The sequence below is a fragment of the Haliotis cracherodii genome, unplaced genomic scaffold (genome assembly GCF_022045235.1).
Source record: "Haliotis cracherodii isolate W230 unplaced genomic scaffold, xgHalCrac1.p SCAF_2, whole genome shotgun sequence".
In the NCBI taxonomy this organism is placed as follows: domain Eukaryota; kingdom Metazoa; phylum Mollusca; class Gastropoda; order Lepetellida; family Haliotidae; genus Haliotis; species Haliotis cracherodii.
This window is the reverse complement of record NW_027266275.1, coordinates 67,515,968-67,539,025: the sequence shown is the minus strand read 5'-3', so window position 1 is coordinate 67,539,025 and position 23,058 is coordinate 67,515,968. Positions and strand designations below refer to the sequence as shown.

Genomic DNA, 23,058 nt, shown 5'->3' with positions numbered 1-23,058 from the left:
TCCCCAAGGAGAGAGGGATTGATACATCCTGTGTCTGTCCTGACTGTATATCTGTCCCTGTTTCAGGTCTGTTGATGATGTTCGACATCCCCTAGGAGAGAGGGATTGATACATCCTGTGTCTGTCCTGACTGTATATCTGTCCCTGTTTCAGGTCTGTTGATGATGTTCGACATCCCCCAGGAGAGAGGGATTGATACATCCAGTGTCTGTCCCTGTTTCAGGTCTGTTGATGATGTTCGACATCCCCCAGGAAAGAGGGATTGATACATCCTGTGTCTGTCCTGACTGTATATCTGTCCCTGTTTCAGGTCTGTTGATGATGTTCGACATCCCCCAGGAGAGAGGGATTGATACATCATGTGTCTGTCCCTGTTTCAGGTCTGTTGATGATGTTCGACATCCCCCAGGAAAGAGGGATTGATACATCCTGTGTCTGTCCTGACTGTATATCTGTCCCTGTTTCAGGTCTGTTGATGATGTTCGACATCCCCCAGGAGAGAGGGATTGATTCATCCTGTGTCTGTCCTGACTGTATATCTGTCCCTGTTTCAGGTCTGTTGATGATGTCCGACATCTCCCAGGAGAGAGGGATTGATACATCCAGTGTCTGTCCCTGTTTCAGGTCTGTTGATGATGTTCGACATCCCCCAGGAAAGAGGGATTGATACATCCTGTGTCTGTCCTGACTGTATATCTGTCCCTGTTTCAGGTCTGTTGATGATGTCCCACATCCCCCAGGAGAGAGGGATTGATTCATCCTGTGTCTGTCCTGACTGTATATCTGTCCCTGTTTCAGGTCTGTTGATGATGTTCGACATCCCCCAGGAGAGAGGTCTGGGGATGGCGGATGTACGCTGGGGTAATGCAGATGAGTGTCGGTTCCCCCTCTTCAACTTCCTCCAGCCGCTTCCCCTTGTGTGGATGTACATTGTGTACCTCATCATGCTTCTAGGTTGGTGCTCCCAATCCGGCCAGTAGTGCATTCCGCCTGCCCAGAATAAAAATATACCAGAATGGGTACATGCAGTTCTCCAGATTAATATTTACCTTTAGCGAGTGAGTGATTTAAAATCTTAAGTCATGTCAGCAAAATTTCAGAGCCATATTGAGACTACACAAAGTAATGTCGTCTGACAGTAAAATAACTAGTAACTAGGGCTGGGACGAGTCCACATTTACTACCTGGATACCCGACAGCCTATTACCCCACCCTACCCAGGTACCCACTCTAGGCACAAGGGATGGGTAGAAAATGTCTGAATGGGAATTGTTTTACCGCAGCCCTGGCAAAACCAATTTATATACACGTATCAAAAGACCTGATCATGCCTACACTGAAGTTGATAGATACCTTATACTGACTTGAACATATGAAAGTCAGAACGAATGCTTTCATAGTCAGAAAGAAATGTGAGCATTAGCTATGCTTGTAGTATAACCACTGATTTTTATTGTTAACCATGGGTCCAGGTAGTCGTGTGGGTACCCGGGTCCTACTCAGGACCCACCTGACCCGAGTTACCCATCTCAGCCCTACTGGTAACAACATAGATTTGTGTTTAGAACTAGTTTGAAAAGAATACTTGTGATGCTGTGATTAAAAAGTGGCAGCCATAAAAATACTTTGAATGACATTGTCTTCCATGCACTCTCAGATTTTCCTCATTAGTTTTTACTCAGATGTAATCTTTCTCATTGGGTATTTTAATTTTCTTCTCGCTTTCAATATAATTGTTACTCTTTCAGGTATCTTTAGACATTGAGAAGATATTGTTTTCAAATACTGTGTGCTGCACATCTATGTGATGACTGCATTCATTCAGTTAATACAGGCCAGTAAGGAGAAACTTGAAAAGCTGCATATTGTAATTACATGCAATTAACTCGAAATCATTGCGACCATTTGATGATTGTCTATAACTTGAATGGATGGGCTAATGGTCTAAGCTGCTGCCGTTCTTTGTTCAGAATTGCATCCCTTAGCTGTGCCTGGATCTGCTTCTCAATGTTTGAATCCAAGTTTACACCCTGGTCATGATCCTTTGCCTGTCAGTGCAATACCAGAACTCTTAGGTTTCCCCATAGAGTTAAGCATCTGCAACCTGCATCACATCTGTCTTTCCTCTTGTTGGCAAGCCTTTTAACTGAAATATTTGTCAAAGCACTATTAAACCAAGCTCACCATTAACTTGAACAACTGATGCTAATGTTGATGAAATCAAGGAATATTTCCTTGCACTATGTTTTTCATGTAATATCTGGTACATATAGACATAAACATATTGAAAATAAAATAGATTGTTAAATCTCTTTGTGTCAGGCAGCAGCTTCGATAACTTGTGACTTCTCCAAACACCCACATGACCTTTCACCTTCTATATGCAGGTGCAGCAGGTATCATGCTGGGCTTCATGTTTCGATGGAGTTGTCTGTCCTTCCTCCTCACCTACTGGTACGTCTTCCTGCTGGACAAGACATCCTGGAACAACCACTCCTACTTGTACGGTGTCCTGACCTTCGTTCTGCTGTTCTCTGATGCCAACAGATACTGGTAAGTGTCACAGTCTAGGAACAACCACTCCTACCTGTACGGTGTCCTGACCTTCGTTCTGCTGTTCTCTGATGCCAACAGATACTGGTAAGTGTCAGTCCTGGAACAACCACTGCTACCTGTACGGTGTCCTGACCTTCGTTCTGCTGTTCCCTGATGCCAACAGATACTGGTAAGTGTCACAGTCTAGGAACAACCACTCCTACTTGTACGGTGTCCTGGCCTCTGTTCTGCTGTTCTCTGATGCCAACAGATACTGGTAAGTGTCACAGTCTAGGAACAACCACTGCTACCTGTACGGTGTCCTGACCTTCGTTCTGCTGTTCCCTGATGCCAACAGATACTGGTAAGTGTCAGTCCTGGAACAACCACTGCTACCTGTACGGTGTCCTGACCTTCGTTCTGCTGTTCTCTGATGCCAACAGATACTGGTAAGTGTCACAGTCTAGGAACAACCACTCCTACCTGTACGGTGTCCTGACCTTCATTCTGCTGTTCTCTGATGCCAACAGATACTGGTAAGTGTCACAGTCTAGGAACAACCACTGCTACCTGTACGGTGTCCTGACCTTCGTTCTGCTGTTCTCTGATGCCAACAGATACTGGTAAGTGTCAGTCCTGGAACAACCACTGCTACCTGTACGGTGTCCTGCCCTTCGTTCTGCTGTTCTCTGATGCCAACAGATACTGGTAAGTGTCACAGTCTAGGAACAACAACTCCTACCTGTACGGTGTCCTGCCCTTCGTTCTGCTGTTCTCTGATGCCAACAGATACTGGTAAGTGTCAGTCTAGGAACAACAACTCCTACCTGTACGGTGTCCTGACCTTCGTTCTGCTGTTCTCTGATGCCAACAGATACTGGTAAGTGTCAGTCCTGGAACAACCACTGCTACCTGTACGGTGTCCTGACCTTCGTTCTGCTGTTCTCTGATGCCAACAGATACTGGTAAGTGTCAGTCTAGGAACAACCACTCCTACCTGTACGGTGTCCTGACCTTCGTTCTGCTGTTCTCTGATGCCAACAGATACTGGTAAGCGTCACAGTCTAGGAACAATCACTCCTACCTGTACGGTGTCCTGACCTTCGTTCTGCTGTTCTCTGATGCCAACAGATACTGGTAAGTGTTAGTCCTGGAACAACCACTCCTACCTGTACGGTGTCCTGACCTTCGTTCTGCTGTTCTCTGATGCCAACAGATACTGGTAAGTGTTAGTCCTGGAACAACCACTCCTACCTGTACGGTGTCCTGATCTTCGTTCTGATCTTCTGATGCCAACAGATTCTGGTAAGTGTCACAGTCTAGGAACAACCACTCCTACCTGTACGGTGTCCTGACCTTCGTTCTGCTGTTCTTTGATGCCAACAGATACTGGTAAGTGTTACAGTCTAGGAACAATCACTCCTACCTGTACGGTGTCCTGGCCTTCGTTCTGATCTTCTGATGCCAACAGATTCTGGTAAGTGTCTCAGTCAAGAGATGTGTTTTAACTCTTTCAACACCGTAGGCCGGTAAACCGGCCAAGAAGCATCGAGTCCCCAGGCACCGTAGGCCGGTTAACCAGCCAAACCTTAGTCCCGTCAAAATAGTATATATTTTTAAGCACCTACCTGTCATACCATTCATTTATTAAATCTATCACATCTCACAATGTCTGAAATACGTACTCTATTTCAATTCATCATTTTTTATCGATTAAAAAGTAATTCACTTTTTCCCGCAATGTTATTGAAATATAATTCTCGGACACACACTTCGACAACGCGTGCACATCGAACATGTCAAAGATCAAAACAAAGACGTTTCAAGCAAAACTTTAAATATATTATACAAAGTGGTAAATAAAATCAACAAAAATATATCTAAAAGTGGTCAAACTTACAGCTAAGTTATTATTTCCATCTTTTCGTGCGATCGCGTGTAATGTTAGTCAAATGACATCTCGGCTTTCGTCGCATCGAATTCTCGGCTCGGACACAATGTTCAATGGCAAAATATATGCATGAAAAATCTTTGTCACAGCTTGTAACCTAGCATGATACATCCACGAAGCTCCATATTTTGAATATTGATCGTGATTTCCTGCTTAAAACGTTCAGAATAACACGATTTAACCAAAATATTTCGTAAAAATCTGAAATTCATCGTACATGAGGATTTGTAATTCAATGCCTGCCTCAGGTCACATGCTGAAATTTGACCAATCATGAACCTTGTAGCAGATTTCGGCAAGAAAGCGTCATTATGAACCATTTTTTTTCAAATGAAATCTTATGTTATAGCTACGAAAAGACTCCAGGCAATGTTACGAGCATGTAGATGAAAAAACAAGCTTTCAATCGATGTGTCACATGTCAGTCTTCGACGAACGTGTTATTCATACGAAGCTTTTGAAAACGGAGGTATTTCTTCATGTTACTGAGCGGACAGCCGCTGTTAACTGGAAATGAGTGAAAACAGATACTATTCATAATTCTTTTAAAAATAATTTTCCAATTACGTAAACAATGAAAATAAAAAAGAAATAAGTAGATCTTTTGAAATCTTATATTTGCGCCAAATCGTCAAATTTTCGCTTCCTTGGTCAGACGTTATGAATGTGTTAGCTTACATTTTTTTTATTTACAACGAACTTAATATAAGTTGTCAATGCATTATTTAAATAATGTGATAAACATAACTTTCATATTTATAAACACTAGGATTAGATCTAGACCTTTCAAATGGTGTATAACATGGCTGTTGCTATAATTGTTTTTTTTGCCTTTATACATGAAAATGGCAAATCATTAGTTACTGGACACTGGTACATTTAGTATTTACTCCTAGAATCTAACATCTAGTCACAACACACAAATATGTAGGACTGTTACTTTTGTGTTAGCTAGCCATTACATGGAAATGGCAGATGATTCATTAAGTTAAAATACTCATTACAGTATATATTTTATGACTCATGAACAGTATGTAAGTAAGTATCGAGATACGATACGTATCGTATCGTCACCTAGGTGTAACCTTGCAGCCCTATGAGGGACAATCACTCCTACCTGTACAGTGTCCTGACCTTCATTCCTACTGTATAGTAAAGCCTCCATTATCCTGTTGTTCTGTGATGTCAGTGGATAATGACAAGACACTTTCTTGTTTCTTTAGGACCTTTGTGAACACACTGCTTGTTTGTTGTACAACCACTGGGGAACAAAGAGAAATAAAAAATAGGGACCTGTACAGTTGCAACATGATATTTGAGGATGAAAGGATAGAGAAACTGTTCATGGATATGAATTTGGATTTTGAGACAATAAGGCACACATTTGTCCTTCACCTTGACCCTGATGGTGGGACTGCATCGTATTGACGTACATGTTGTGTTTCAGGTCTCTGGATGGCTTGTTATTCCCGAAGATCCGAAATGCTCATGTTCCACTGTGGAATTACACTCTGCTGAGAACCTTGGTAGGTATGATTGCTGTGTATGTTACATCTGGTGTCTATTAATCATCATGGAATTGGATTTAATGTCTCAGCAGCAGGTGTCCATCGGAATGCTAGGGCAGAATAGGTCGCCAATACCCCATGGTCATCCAGAGCTGACCAATGAGCATCTAGTGGTTACACTGTGCATGTGATCTGGATGTTTGTTCGTCATCATACCCCAAATGTGTGGATTGTCATCAACCACTGGTCTCCAAGACCCAGACTTGATTATTACTAGCCTTGTGAAACAGGACTGCTTTACGGTTTGGTTTGGTTTGGTTTGGGGAATAGATTTGGCACATTTCATGAAAACGTCAAAGGTCAAGTGTTTGTGGTTAACGTTTCTCAAAGGTATTGATACATTTGTGTTTCTCAACGGTCAACGTCACTTCATGAGTACTTATGATTATTGTCATTAGTGGATATCCTACAATGGATTTATTTCACATACACCTAGGGAATTCTATTGTCACATGATATGAAATGGTCATAGATTAAGGTCACGAGATGGGAAAATGTCACTAAAACGTTTGTGGTTACACTTTCTCAGAAAAGTATGTGTGCATTTATGATAAGCTTATATATTCCTTCTTTAGGATAGGGTGCTGGTTTGGAAAGCATTTGGTCAAAATATATCAAAGGTGAGATGATGTGAAATGGGGTTTAGCATTGCGTCCAAGATTATTACACTTATATAGCAATGTGTGTGTGTGTTTGTGTGGCTGCTTGTATTTGACTGGACTGATGCTGATTTTATAGTGCTAGCCAACTAAAATACAATGTCGCAGTTTAACATAAAAAACCTACTCAGACACAATATACCATATTTCTTGAGTATAGTGCGCATTATACACGATATAATGAGTTTTGATGTTTTGATGAAACCCCTGGGAATTCCCTAGATACGAAAACATATGTAAGCGTTCTTTCTGATCATTTAGGACCTTTATTCTTGGTCTCAGCATTTCAGTATACATTGAGAAATGTCATAGAGCGTGACTGCATGATTGTTCATGAATATCCTCCCTGCGGCCTATCCTAATGAGTAAACGAAGAAATGCACATCTCAACTATCGTAGTATCGACTCAATCCGTGTCTAGGCTGACATTGACCGTCTCCAGCAATCTATGAATTTACCTAAGTGTCTGTTTGACACATCTTTATTCACCTTTCAATGATCGGCCAGTTGATCAATGATGACTAACACATGAAACCGCCACAGGTTCATTAACAACTTCGGAAATCTCTCCCGTCACGTTTATCGTGTCGGCCATTTTGACATCTTGTACTTGATGTAAATGTATTACGGCGCGCTGTCATTGTGTCTGACCTAATGAGGTAGTTCTTTACAGACCTTTCTCATCTAATGAGGATATGATTTGAACACATGTGCTGCGTAAGATGTTTCTGAAGAGCAAGTTGTGCATCCATACGCCCATGTCACCTCTCTTTTTGAGGAACTATTTTACTCTGCGATATAGTTGGTTGTCAGTGTAAACATGAAGTCACACGTACTAAAGAAAATTGTGTTTAGATCTTGGCCTACATCCTTTGAGGTAAGAAATTGTGATAAAATTGTGAGGGAGGGCCAAACATTGTATGAACGTCGTCGCAAGGTCCGACGTTCATACAGTTTGGGCCTCACTCTATGAAGGTTCATACTCCAATGAACTCACACAAAGTGAAGGTCAATTCTAAAGTGATTTGCATGTAAGAAATAACGCCAGAAGAGCATATTTCTTCCTTTTCGACAGTTATTTTAGTTATTCTAAGCCTGGAAATAACATTTGGCACAACAATGTATCAAACTGACTTTTATGACTTGTCTCAATCCTTTGCCTTAACCAGCCTTTTAAGTTAAATTAAAACAGGCAGTGGGTAGGTAGCCTGTGTTTGCTTATCACTCAGAAGGCCTGGGTTTTATTCTGGGCATGGGTCAATGCTGGAAACAGAGCAACATCAGATCCATTGATTCCTTTCAGGAAAGCCAGGAGATTAGACTTTGATGATGATTGAACTATGTTTTTCCTCGGTAATCAGGGTGTGTTTGATTGAATAAATTCAAAGAGCTTTGTGTCGTATTTTCTCCCCCAAAACATTCGTGATGCATCTTTGAGTGGGCCATTGTTTTGATGATAAGAGGCTGGAGAATTGATTGAAGGACTGAAGCTGTTGCACACGCTTCCAATTATAGTCTTTGAATCACCAGGACAGAAACAATGTTGACAAATTAATTGAAATGCTGGAGTCAAGGTTTTCAATCACGTGAGAAGTGGTTTTTTTATTTGGCTAGCCATTAATGGTATGAATTTGATGAAATTTAGATTTAGATATGGATTTCTTTTCTAGAACAATATCAACAGTGAAACTGAAAAGTTTAATTAAGTGAAATTGTAGATATTATCTCTGAACGGGAACATCCAATTTGATTTGGCAGCTCAGTTGTTGTATGATGAATCGAGTTCAATAAGAGATTCCCTGCCTTTGTAGAAAAATTGCCAGTTTTAAAACAACATTGGAAGAAAGTGGTTTATAAGGCTGACAAAAATTGCACTGTTTTACAGTGGTGTTGAGTATGAAGAATATGAACAAATAGTATATGTGAAGCCCATTTCTGGTGTTCTTGGTCAAGATATACCGTATTTTCTTGAGTATAGTGCGCACCCATGTATAATGCGCACCCCCCTCTAGCGGGTTCAATATTTTGGAAAAAAAGAAATTTGTATATTATGCGCAGAAAAAATTTACACCGTACCCTTTCAGCGAAGTCCGGCAAACGAACGGGTGCTGAGAAACTTCGTCAGTACAAATTCGAAATTTGAGATAAAAAATCACCAGACATGTTTATTTACCGTTTAAATAGTATTTATTGTTCTGCTAGGCATTGTTTTATATCTAGGGATTTAGATTACCTTGTGTATTTTCTCGTAAACTAAGCCGGAAACAGCAATCAGCTGTACACACGTTTTCTTGGAATCGACCGGTGATTCGGTCAAGACACACCCAGTGATATAACTTTATAGGATTTTTAATGCAAGGATCGGCAACAATTGTATCTGAAACTATTTTATTTATCAGGAATAATATATTCCATTATTTTCTTAATTATATGCAGCCTTTACTAAACATATTTAAAATAATAATAACCCTAAGCGAAGCAGCTGATCGCTATTCCCGGGTATTATTTTTTACATGGAACATGTCTGACCAGTCACCGTCAAGGCTCACGCGCACGTGAGCACGTGAGCGCGAGAATTTCATGTTGACATAGAATCGTCAAACAAAAACAAATATGACTTTTAACGAGTCAAAGTATGTCATTTATGATATATGTATCCATTCTCTGTCAACTAAAGTTCGTTTCAAGGCGTCAATAGCGGTATTCTGACCGTGGTTGCTGTTAATAACGGTGAGTTGTGCGATCTTCCGATCGCTTCACACACGATTTCGCCGAAATTAATAAAAACAATATTATAAGGAATTTTGAATAAAATTAATGAAGTAAGTTACAAACATAAGTCCAGAAATACAAAGAACACTTTTTATAGACAGACAGTGTAATTACATAATTATTTTGCGTACTTCAGTATGGATTTGTTGACATGGTATTGCCGGTGTTTCGTGCTCACGGTACGTAATGTCTTTCCATGGGAGGAAAAAACATCCAAACTCATAATTCGTGTATAATGCGCACCCCCTTCTACACAGCTGTGTTTTTCCGAAAAAAAGTGCGCACTATACTCAAGAAAATACGGTAGCTGGAATAAAGCTAAAAGCAGCTCAAAACAAGCTTAAAACCATGCTCATTTACTCCCTATCCCTTCCCCAGGCTCCAGGTGTACAGTACATTCTCTGTAGCAGGCTCCTTGTGTACAGTACATTCTCTGTAGCAGGCCCCATGTGTACAGTACATTCTCTGTAGCAGGCCCCATGTGTACAGTATATTCTCTGTAGCAGGCTCCATGTGTACAGTACATTCTCTGTAGCAGGCCCCATGTGTACAGTACATTCTCTGTAGCCCGCTCCATGTTTACAGTACATTCTCTGACCACCATGTTTCAGTAGACTTGATGAGTGGCCATCTTTCAGTAGACCTTATGAGTTGACTGCCATGTTTCAGTAGCCTCATGACCTGCCATGTTTCAATAGACCTGATAAGCTGACTACCATGTTTCAGTGGAAGTTATGAGCGGCCATGTTTCAGTTGACCTGATAAGCTGACTGCCATGTTCCAGGTGTTCCTGGTGTACTTCATCGCTGGCCTGAAGAAGCTGGACCTGGACTGGGTGCATGGCTACTCGATGCAGGAACTCTCCAAACACTGGGTGTTTGACCCCTTCAAGTAAGTCCTTACCCATTCAGATTGTTGTTGGAGCCACTCATTGGCCAAGTCCCCTTTGCCCCAAGCTTATCATAAGAGCCACCCATAGGCCAAGCCTCCAAGAAACACCCGTAGGCCATGTCCCCTGCACCCCAAGCTTGTTTTAAGAGCCTCCCACAGGACAAGTCCTCTGCGTCCCAAGCTTGTTTTAAGAGCCTCCCACAGGACAAGTCCTCTGCGCCCAGAACTTCTTATAAGAGCCACCCATAGGCCAAGCCACCTGTGTCCCAAGCTTGTTATTAAAACCACCCACAGGCCAAGCCTCCTGCATCCCAAGCTTGTTTTAAGAGCCACCCACAGGACAAGACCTCTGCGTCCCAAGCATGTTATAAGAGCCACCCACAGGCCAAGCCCCCTGCGTCTGAAGCATGTTATAAGAGCCAGCCACAGGCCAAGCCTCCTGCGTCCCAAGCTTGTTTTAAGAGCCACCCACAGGCCAAGACCTCTGCGTCCCAAGCATGTTATAAGAGCCACCCAGAGGCCAAGCCCCCTGCGTCTGAAGCATGTTATAAGAGCCACCCACAGGCCAAGCCTCCTGCCCCCCAAGCTTGTTTTAAGAGCCACCCACAGGCCAAGCCTCCTGCCCCCCAAGCATGTTATAAGAGCCACCCACAGGCCAAGCCTCCTGCGTCCCAAGCTTGTTTTAAGAGCCACCCACAGGCCAAGACCTCTGCGTCCCAAGCATGTTATAAGAGCCACCCAGAGGCCAAGCCACCTGTGTCCCAAGCTTGTTATTAAAACCACCCACAGGCCAAGCCTCCTGCAACCCAAGCTTGTTTTAAGAGCCACCCAGAGGCCAAGCCCCCTGCGTCTGAAGCATGTTATAAGAGCCACCCACAGGCCAAGCCTCCTGCGTCCCAAGCTTGTTTTAAGAGCCACCCACAGGCCAAGACCTCTGCGTCCCAAGCATGTTATAAGAGCCACCCACAGGCCAAGCCCCCTACGTTCCAAGCATGTTATAAGAGCCACCCACAGGCCAAGCCCCCTGCGTTCCAAGCATGTTATAAGAGCCACCCACAGGCCAAGACCTCTGCGTCCCAAGCATGTTATAAGAGCCACCCACAGGCCAAGACCTCTGTGTTCCAAGCTTGTTATAAGAGCCACCCACAGGCCAAGACCCCTGCGTTCCAAGCATGTTATAAGAGCCACCCACAGGCCAAGACCTCTGCGTCCCAAGCATGTTATAAGAGCCACCCAGAGGTCAAGCCCCCTGCGTTCCAAGCATGTTATAAGAGCCACCCACAGGCCAAGACCTCTGCGTCCCAAGCATGTTATAAGAGCCACCCACAGGCCAAGCCTCCTGCACCCCATAACTTAGTGTCCATTGTATATGTAGGTACCCAAGTGGAAGTGGAACTGCCATCTTAAACCTGTCATGCAGCATGTTATTGTATAAGAATCACTCATCTGGTATACATGCACTGTAGGGGTACCTTGTCATGTGAGACCAGTAACAGGATTGCTTGTTCTGGTTTGGAGACTTGGTTGAATGCTCATTGATCACTGGTTTGACTGGTCCTGACCTGATTATTTACAGGCAGTTGCAATACATCAAGAACGTTGCACAAAGCAACATGAAATGACAAACAAACAAATCATCACGACAAGACTAGAACATGCATATATATAACTTTAGGTTATCTTGTGTCCTACAGTTGAGTGATTACCGGTGGCTTCAGTACATGTAACATGCATCTTCATCCATTCTTCAGTCGATGTACCTGATGGGATGGTCAGTTTTGAAAAGTTGCACACCCGATGGTTGGGGGTTAAAGTTACTGAGTTGACAATCCAGCGGCTTCTTGTTATTTTCTATTGTTAGCTATTATTGAACAGTACTATTCTTATATTTACCCTTTTGTTAATTTTGTTTGTTGGTCCAGAAACTTCTGAACTAGCATCATTTTATCCTGTCCAGTAACTTTGCAATGTTGCCAGTTGGTTGTCTGACTGAAATTTGGGGAGTGTTATACACTGCTTCATCTGCTGCTGCTGTGCATTGGTCTCTCAGACCAAACGTTTTGAGACTCGTGAAAATCTCCTTGTCGTAAAAGGAGACTAACAGGATCGGGTGGTCAGGCTTGCTGTCTTTGTTGATGCATGTCATTGTATCCCAATGTATAGACTCGACTATTTACAGATTGCCGTCATATAGCTAGAATATTGCTGAGTGCAGCGTTAAACAACAAACAAACAAAGTTTTGAATAATGGCAAAGTGCACATTATGATTATCCTACCGTGTATATAATGTCACATGCACCTCATGCACATGCATGCATGTGTACAGACAGGCCGATGCAATATCATTCTTCAATGAGCAAGATTAATGAACCGTGTTCACATTTGCAGTCACAATGCAGACAGGTACAAACTATTCAGGAGAGTGACACCTGTGAATGTGTTTCTTACATGCCTGTGACTTGTTGTTACTCTGTCTGGCTCGGCATTAAAGTGCTAAAACAAGGACTGGTTGGCTCGGAGTCAGTATGCTGTGTCTGAGTGGGGTATTCATGTTAATCTCAGTGGGCTAGTACTATAAACTCGGTACACTCAGGCAGACAGACAGACAGTAAAAGCAGACGCACACACACACATACACACACACTACACACACACACACACACACACACACACACACACACACACACACACACACACACACACACACACACACACACACAAGTGTGCTCACACAGACACACACACAAATGGACACATAGACGTGCTCACTCACTCGCATGCACACTCACAGAGACATGCATGCAGACGCACACACACACACACACACACACACACACACACACACACGGATGTGCTCAATGTTTGCAGGCACATGCTTCAGTGTTAAAGAACAGTGTTCAAGTCTGTAGTCATGGTGCAAGCTGTTCGTGAGAATAACATCCGTGTTTCTTCCTTATTTCACCATCAGGTTGAATTTAATCTTAATGTTGTTACAACTGGAAGATGCATGTGGTTTTAAGGATTGGCAAGGGTATCAGTAACAGTGTGTGGGGCTCCTGCCTTGCTTCCACATCTCAGTCAGCCTTATCTATAAACTTTAAATGTCATTTGTAAGAGTTATCTGCCGTGGGTCATAAACTTTTTCATATCTGGCCTGGAAGAGGTAAATGATACATTATGGCAGACATAACAGCAATTACTGGCTGGGATTGTTTACCGTCGGCCCAGGCCACAGTGTGAGTTGAAGAAGCAAAGCAGGAAGACAGCCTGGAGTGTGACCTGCTCCGTGCTGAACTGATGTATGGCGATCATATTTTTTTAACCAATGATTACTGTAGAGATTGTTGGATCTGATGTTGTCTGATGGAGGACATAGTTGGCCTTCCTTTGTTGCACCATACTCTAGAGACGTGAGATGATCCTGTTGATAGACCACTTGGTAGATATGATCAATAGAGCGAGCTCGGCTGTTGATCTGCTGTGTTGGGCTGGAGACAGAGTGACCTGCCACAAGATGAGGTAGGGAGACACGGCAGCCCTTCTTGGGATGATGGAGAGAGACACAGCAGCCCTTCGTGGGATGATGGAGGGAGGCACAGCAGCCCTTCTTGGGATGATGGAGAGAGACATGGCAGCCCTTCTTGGGATAATGGAGAGAGACATGGCAGGCCTTCTTGGGATGATGGAGAGAGACATGGCAGCCCTTCTTGGGATGATGGAGAGAGACTCAGCAGCCCTTCATGGGATGATGGAGGGAGACACGGCAGCCCTTCTTGGGATGATGGAGGGAGACACGGCAGCCCTTTTTGGGATGATGGAGGGAGACACAGCAGCCCTTCATGGGATGATGGAGGGAGACACGGCAGCCCTTCATGGGATGATGGAGACAGAGCGGCCCTTCTTGGGATGATGGAGAGAGACATGGCAGCCCTTCTTGGGATGATGGAGAGAGACACAGCAGCCCTTCTTGGGATAATGGAGAGAGACACAGCAGCCCTTCTTGGGATGATGGAGGGAGACACAGCAGCCCTTCTTGTGATGAAGGAGGGAGACACAGCAGCGCTTCTTGTGATGATGGAGAGAGACACAGCAGCGCTTCTTGTGATGATGGAGGGAGACACAGCAGCGCTTCTTGTGATGATGGAGAGAGACACAGCAGCCCTTCTTGGGATGATGGAGAGAGACACAGCAGCGCTTCTTGTGATGATGGAGAGAGACACAGCAGCGCTTCTTGGGATGATGGGAGGGAGACACAGCAGCCCTTCTTGTGATGAAGGAGGGAGACACAGCAGCGCTTCTTGGGATGATGGAGAGAGACACAGCAGCCCTTCTTGGGTTGAAGGAGGGAGACACGGCAGCCCTTCTTGGGATGATGGAGAGAGACACAGCAGCCCTTCTTGGGTTGAAGGAGGGAGACACGGCAGCCCTTCTTGGGATGATGGAGGGAGACACAGCAGCCCTTCTTGGGTTGAAGGAGGGAGACATGGCAGCCCTTCTTGGGATGATGGAGAGAGACACAGCAGCCCTTCTTGGGATGATGGAGAGAGACACAGCAGCCCTTCTTGGGATGATGGAGAGAGACACAGCAGCCCTTCATGGGATGATGGCAGCCCTTCTTGGGATGATGGAGAGAGACACTGCGGCCATTCTTGGGATAATGGAGAGAGACACAGCAGCCCTTCTTGGGATGATGGCAGGAGACACAGCAGCCCTTCTTGGGGTGAAGGAGGGAGACACAGCAGCGCTTCTTGGGATGATGGAGGGAGACACAGCAGCCCTTCATGGGATGATGGAGAGAGACATGGCAGCCCTTTTTGGGATGATGGAGAGAGACACAGCAGCCCTTCATAGGATGATGGAGAGAGACACAGCAGCCCTTCTTGGGATGATGGAGAGAGACACAGCAGCCCTTCTTGGGATGATGGAGAGAGACACAGCAGCCCTTCATGGGATGATGGAGGGAGACACAGCAGCCCTTCTTGGGATGATGGAGAGAGACACAGCAGCCCTTCTTGGGAATAAGGAGAGAGACACAGCAGCCCTTCTTGGGATGATGGAGGGAGACACAGCAGCCCTTCTTGGGATGATGGAGGGAGACACAGCAGCCCTTCTTGTGATGATGGAGGGAGACACAGCAGCCCTTCTTGTGATGATGGGAGAGAGACACAGCAGCCCTTTTTGGGATGATGGAGGAACACACAACATCTACCACCACTCCAACATCTACCACAACATCTACCACTACTAGTACTGCATCTAACACCACTACCATAACATCCACCACTACTACCACAACATCTACCTTTGTCACTACTACTATATCCCTACCACCACCGCTGCTGCTACCACTGGCCCTATTCCTCAGCCCATCGCTCCCCATGCTTCCCTCTCCACAGCCCTCCCCTGAGCCTGAGCCTGAGCCTGAGCCTGAGAGTGAGTGACTTCATGTGGGAGGCCAGCTGGTGTGCATCATGCCACCTCACCACACAACCTCCCAATGCCATCAGTTCTGTGTCCCATCTTACAGCTCCAAGTCCCCCATGAGGGACCCTGTGCAGCGCTGCTGGCACTGGGAGCTGTGGAGGGACATTCATTCCGACCGCATGTGTCAGCTCTCTGCAGGGTCCAGCTATGACAGGTGGGATAACCAACGGCTTGTGGGTCCCCAAGATGTATAGATTTGTGAAATTGTGAAAAGTGGTTTCAATGAGAAGTGGAAAGAGTTCAGGCACGAGAGGGTTGTATTCTGAAATGTACAACAATGGTTGCAAGTAAAATGAAGGCTGTCTTACCAGGGATACCTTTGAGTATCAATTGCTTTAATGTTCCCTGCAGGCAATTTGATGTTGTTGAAGTATAAATGCCAAAATTTCCAACAACGAGATGGAAGGGTGCTTTTTAAACAGAAGCCTAAATCTACTTAAACACAGACTGCTGACATGGATGTCACAATTATACTTGGTTAAATTGTCATGAATATTGCAGAGTGCAGTGTTAAACAACAAACAAAAACATGCACACTTTCACAGCTGAAGGTTGACTGCAATAGAAAGTTGTACATCTCAAGACTGTTTCATAGAATAGGACAAACTTCTCAAACAATTTCTTAAAGTTATTCATGACCTTTTTCAGCAACAATCATTCAGTAATATGATATTTCTCAACTTAATTGCACCATTTTATTTTAAGGATAGATCATTCAGATATGAGTGAATGAGTTTGGTTTTTCGCCGCTTTTAGCAATATTCCAGCAATATCATGGCGAGGGACACCAGAAATGGGCTTCAGACATTGTACCAATGTTGGGAATCTATGGATTTCATTTTGAATATCATAGTATTTATGCTGATGGTAAGTGACAGATGATGATCAATATACATCAGCCACCAGGTGAGCTCAGGGGATCTATATATATCCTCCGGTCTCCAGGTAATCTCTCTGTATCCATCAGTCTCCGGGTCATCTATCTGTATCCATCAGTCTCCGGGTCATCTATCTGTATCCATCAGTCTCCAGGTCATCTATCTGTATCCATCAGTCTCCGGGTCATCTATCTGTATCCATCAGTCTCCGGGTCATCTATCTGTATCCATCAGTCTCCGGGTCATCTATCTGTATCCATCAGTCTCCGGGTCATCTATCTGTATCCATCAGTCTCCAGGCTATCTATCTGTATCCATCAGTCTCCAGGTCATCTATCTGTATCCATTAGTCTCCAGGTCATCTATATATATCCACCAGTCTCCAGGTCATCTATCCATATCCATCAGTCTCTAGGTGATCTATCCATATCCATTAGTCTCCAGGTCATCTATCTAGACCCATGAAGATCCGGGGTAGAATAGGTCTTCAGCAACCCATTGTTGCTGTAATAGGCGACTATGCTTGTCGTAGAAGGCGACTGATGGGATCGGGTGGTCAGGCTCGCTGACTTGGTTGATGCATGTTATTGATCCCAATTGCGTGGATCGATGCACATGATGTCAATCACTGGATTGTCTGGTCCAGACTCGATTATATACAGACCGCTGTCATATAGCTGGAATATTACTGAGTGCGTCATTAAACAACAAACCAAACCATATCCATCAGTATCCAGGTGATCTATTCACATACATCAGTCTCCAGGTGAGCTACAGAACCTATTTCTATTTTTAAAAGAAATATGAGAAGTGATAGACGGGGCTCAAAAGCTAATCAAATATCATGTCCCAAAAGAGACATCATTCATTTTAGTGCTTGCAAAATGTTTCTGTATCACAGAGTAATTCTAATGTGTTTTAAATTGTTTCTCGACTTGACACATGTTATTTGATAACGATGGGATGTCGCAGTCACAGACTGGATGAAGGCCTAATGTTGACATATCTCAAACATGAAATATGCTTTTAGTGTTGTTGTCAAACTCAATAATCAGCTATCAGACTGTTACTATCGAGTGAATTTGTTGCATCCTAGTCAATAAAAGCCATGCTGTGCGGTCTCAGGAAAATGGCTTTCGTAAACTGTTGACATTTCCTAGGCTTTCAGTTTACTGTGGGGGGATGTAAATAGCTATTACTCCTTCATCTGGTCCTTCCCAGGACATACCATGGGGCAGAATGCATTCATGAAGGTGGAACGTAAGAGAATGCAAGTTTATGGATAATTGTTCTGTTTTTCTTATTGATTTATAGTTAATCTATAGGACAATAAATGTTTGGACTCTTCTTGGTTCTCAGTTGTAAATCAGAATCAAACACAATTTCAGGATTATTCTTGACTTTTGATGTTCTGAAAGGTTAGAATAAAGCATTGATTTTGTTCCATAGCAAATGAAAATATTTTTGTTAAAAGGATGGAAATGTTTGTCAAACTGCTATTTCCTTTTGAAGGTGAGTCCATGGTATGAATTGTAAATCCCCGATGTGGGATAATATGAAGTGAAGACATTCAAAATGTTGGATTTTAGGATGGCTTTTGTCAGTTAAGATATTTGTCAGTAATTATTTGTTGGAAAAGGTATTTGGTAGTAAAGATATTTAGAAGTCAAGATTTTGTGAAAAATGGTATTTTTTTTAGTTAATGACATTTTGCACTAAAGAATTTTGTTAGTAATGGTATGATATTTGGATGGCATCTCATTGTGCCTACAGTCTAAATATAGCTGTGGACAGAGTGACAACATAATGGTCATACCTATTTTAATAACGGAAATAGGCCATGTTACATTAGGATGACTAGGTGCAAAGAAAACCAGTAGGGTATTCTGTTTAGAATACTGGTAGCTCACCAGCAACTTGTGCAGGGCCCCTTTGACAGTCGTAAGTCTATATTCAAGTATGGGAGTTACGATAACCTTAGCGCCATGATAGCTTTGTGGAACAGACGCCTGGTCATAAGAAACGACTTAATAGATCACGTGGTCGGGCTCGGTGACTTGGTTGATTGTGTGACATCATGATCCAGCATGGATCATAAACCAGCCCCCTGAAAAGATAAACACATGCTTATGATATAGTCAGAATCATACAATGGACTCTGCTTTTAGTAGAGATTACATATTATTATGGAAATGTTTTTTGCTGCTTTTATTTGTGAAGGTACTGTTAGAGCAGAAGATACAGGCAAATATCTCTGTGACAGAGCCAGTGACAAATGGCAGAAGCTTTAAGAAAACGAATCTCAAATTACATGCCTCTCAGATACCCAACCTTCTATTAAGCAGTCTGCAACAGCAGCATCTCAGACTTGTAATAGCAGCCATCAGCAGACTCCTAGACCCCCGGTTTACTCACTAATCATTAGGTCATGTCGTGCATTAACAAGTTCCCATTCAAATACAATGAAAAAACCCTGAATACCATTAGTGCTAGACATGTCTGCAAAAAGTATGTTTCTAATTCTATTTTCAAATTCTGCATGGTAATAGGCCCCCAGAAAACCAGCAGTGATGTACATGGTGTAGTCCAAATCATATCTGAATCCCTGGGTATCAACCAAGAAATCAATTAGTGTAACAAAATCAATATGATGGTTATTTGTGTGAGTTTGTATCCGTTCATATAGCGCTCTGGTTAATGTTATTTAACTTTCAGCTGCATTGCTGGGTCTCAAGGGATTCTTATCTTGTCAATTGTGCCGTGCGTATGTAGGTTCTTATCTGATGATGTCAGTTGTCAGGAAATGTGATTATTCTACCTTGCCTCTTTAGCTAGCAAAGTGGAAATATCGGTGTTGTGATGAACATTGATCCTACAATGAAAAAAATCCTGTTTGATTGTAATTTAAGTAAATTATTTGATATTTGGGAACAAAATAAAGATTTTATGTATCGATTGACGTCAGATAGATTTCATGTTGATGGTAATGGGAAGTGATTTGTGCAGTTACCAATATAGACTCAGCATGCGAGTTTGTACATGAATTCAGAGCTTGTACAGCTGTACGTGGGAATGTGTTGAGAGATTGTCCAGAAGGTATACTGCGGAGTCACAGGCAGCTGAACTTACTTACAAAAGCAACATCAGACAGTTGACATTGATAACAGCTTGGTCACAGCTGCACTCCTCCCTTTCTTCCTCTTCCTCTTCCTCTTCAATGACAGTCGTCTGAGGCGCCTCAGTTTGCTGTGCAGAGTTACATCCCTTGGGCTCAACAGAAACCTATGACTGTGGGTTCGAATCCTGGCCCAAGTTATGTTTCTAGGTTTATCAGCACCACACCTGTGCTTGTGAGTTTGCATCACTTTGGACTTTTGTCCAACATTATGCTGACTCTCTGGGATAAAACTGGAATACTGTGCAGAGTTACATCCCTTGGGCTCAACAGAAACCTATGACTGTGGGTTCGAATCCTGGCCCAAGTTATGTTTCTAGGTTTATCAGCACCACACCTGTGCTTGTGAGTTTGCATCACTTTGGACTTTTGTCCAACATTAAGCTGACTCTCCGGGATAAAACTGGAATACTGTTCAAAGCTGCGTTAGCCCCCAAAGACAATTTCACGGTATGAACTCCAATGTTTCAGAACTGACACATGTCATGAGTTGTTAAAATTTCGTGAAATGTCGGATTAATTCATGAGAAATCTAAGTATTTTCCAGTCACTTATGATTGACTCTCAATATATCAAGGGACATGGGTGGCCCAGTCGTCTCAGGCGCCGAAATTCGCTGTGCATAGTTGCGTCCCTTGGGGATGCCAGAAACCTATGATTGTGGGTTCGAATCCATGTTCGCCCCGATTATGTTTCTAGGTTTGTCAGCACCATACCCCACCGGAGTGGTAAGCATCTGAGACCTGCATCACTTCGGGCTTTCCTCCCACATTAAGCTAGCACGTCGCGATATAAGTGTAATACTGTTAAAAGCGGCGTTAAACCCAACTGACTCACTCACTCAATATATCATGGCTTCATCATGTGTCAAGGTCAGTTTGAAGGTCATTCACTCATGTGAATTCAGGAAGCATTGGCAGTTTGATATGGAGACTTTATATTTGTAACACAATGATGTATGATTAAATTTGACCAAACTTTATGAACATGTTTTCTAGTCAGTTCATGGCTGAGATTCAAGGTCAGGGACTTTCTGTATCAAAGTTGTTCTGCATTGGGCATGTATTTTCCCAAACGCAGAAGTGATTTTATTAAACCAAAAGCACTCATAACTTTGTTATAAAGGTAGCTAGGGGCATGGGACCCATGAAGATTCAGGGTAGAATTGGTCATCACCCCATGCTTGCTGTAAAAAGTGACTATGCTTGTCGTAAGAGGCGACAAACGGAATCAGGTAGTCAGACTCGCTGACTTGGTTGATGCATGACATGGTATCTCAATTGGATAGCTCGATGCTCATGATGTCAATCACTGGATTGTCTGGTCCAGACCACCATCACATAGCTCAAATGCTGCCGAGTCCAGCATTAAACAACACACAAAACAATAAAAGCTAGAGGCATGGTACTTTCTGTTTCAGAGCTGTAATGCACTGGCTATGTGTTTATCAAAACAAGTAGTGATGTCATTAAACTGAAAATCAAAATGGTTTATTATACATGTTTATGGTGGGTAGGTTTGGGGGGTATTCAGGAAATGGGGGGGACAGGGCTACTTCTGGTTTTGCATATAATGCAAACACCTTTCTAGTTGCTCATAAAAGACTTGATTATTTATAGGCCACTATCACATAGCTGGAAACAAGCAAACAAGCAAAACTCAATCAAGCATTGCTGTATTTTTGTTCTTGGAAAAGCGTCAGACGTTGTATTGTGAATTAGAAAGAAAGGGATTCAAATCTGGAAATAAAAAGAGACAGGTTGTTGCTTTCAGTGAACTTGAGATAGACATCTACTTCTTCTCATCTCCACCAAGTTAAAAGCAGTTCAGAATGAAGATTTTTACAATCTGATTATATGCCAATTCACTTGACTTCATCAGACAATCTTTATGATCAACTCCGGTATAAATTCAATTTTCAAACAGTTAAAGTAAGGGTTCGATTGAAATCTAAGTTGATAGTGTTCAATGTGTTTCACTGCGGGGAAAAGAAGATGTCATTGTCGACAGGTTTTATCCCCAGGTGACAAGCCCTGTAGAGGATCATTGTATCATCGTGTGGATGTTATTGGCGTAGTAATCTAAATGCTATTCCCCTCTGTACACAGAACTTTTCACCCTCCTCTGTCCAAGTACACAACCTGTGTTACACATCTTTTATAGCAGTTTTTCATGGCAAGGAATTTACTCCAACCTGCTCAATTATCTCCATTTTTCCTACGGATGCTAGTTCAAATTCAATTTGAGTAAATAAATTCAAGAAGAGACCCATGCAAATTGACACAGCAAATACACTTGAGGGGTCTTTCTTATGAAGGGAGTTTTTATCTGTTCATTTCAATGAAATGTTGCTGTTCCTCAGGCGAATCCAGTGTGTTCAGAACTCTGGGGTTGCTGTGGTGGGATTAGATTGTGCGAATAAGGCCAGCGGAGTGTCAGCAATGTTACATTAGCTAACTCAATTTCCAGTTCTGCTCGACAGAGCCGAAGAAGGTCAAGATGATGTGAAGGATCCAGGATGCTCACAACTTTGATTTCTGCCAATCTTTGTGCAGGGGCTGCTGATTAAAGAAAGTAAAATATGATTTGGGGAAATTTGAAGTCAGGGTGTTAATGGATTTTGACCCAGGACTATTTGTCGTGGGATAGCTTTGTTCAATCAGGAGGAGCAGAAATTATCTGATGTGAGATATAATTACTGAGAAGTGTTGTGTTTGGGTGAGAGAGATGAGGCACACCACATGCAACTGTGTGCAGGGAATCTATCGCTAGGATACAGTACAGTTATCAATCAGCAAAGGTGATGTGGCCTTTACATGTCGTATTGACTTGAGGAGTTTCTGATCTTCATAAAATGTTTCAGAAAGTTTTGATTTCAAATTGTGTGCAGCAGCAGATCATGTTGACTTTGCTGTGATGTTTTTCTCTGTTATTATGGAGATTCAATACCGTATTGATTGACATTGCTCTCATATTTGAAATGAAGTATTTCAGAAAAGGTTTGATGAATGATGTAATTGTTATCTAATGATTTTGTTTGGGACGTACAAGGGAACTGTTCAAATAAACAATAGATTGCATGTATTGGCATCCAATTAGATTGAAACAGGCTATTCTTGGTGTTTCTTGTCACATAGATTTTTG

At 42.9% G+C, this 23,058-nt stretch overlaps 1 protein-coding gene across 1 annotated transcript in view; it reads left to right on the top strand.

The window, feature by feature from the left end:
• The window catches only part of LOC139468402 (vitamin K-dependent gamma-carboxylase-like), a 90,386-nt gene that overhangs the window by 49,524 nt on the left and 17,804 nt on the right, over positions 1-23,058 (top strand). Inside the window, exons 3-6 of the mRNA XM_071250353.1 lie at positions 799-954; positions 2,388-2,553; positions 5,934-6,012; positions 10,270-10,376. Coding sequence (XP_071106454.1) covers positions 799-954; positions 2,388-2,553; positions 5,934-6,012; positions 10,270-10,376 — 508 coding nt within the window. The remainder of the gene's footprint in view (positions 1-798; positions 955-2,387; positions 2,554-5,933; positions 6,013-10,269; positions 10,377-23,058) is intronic.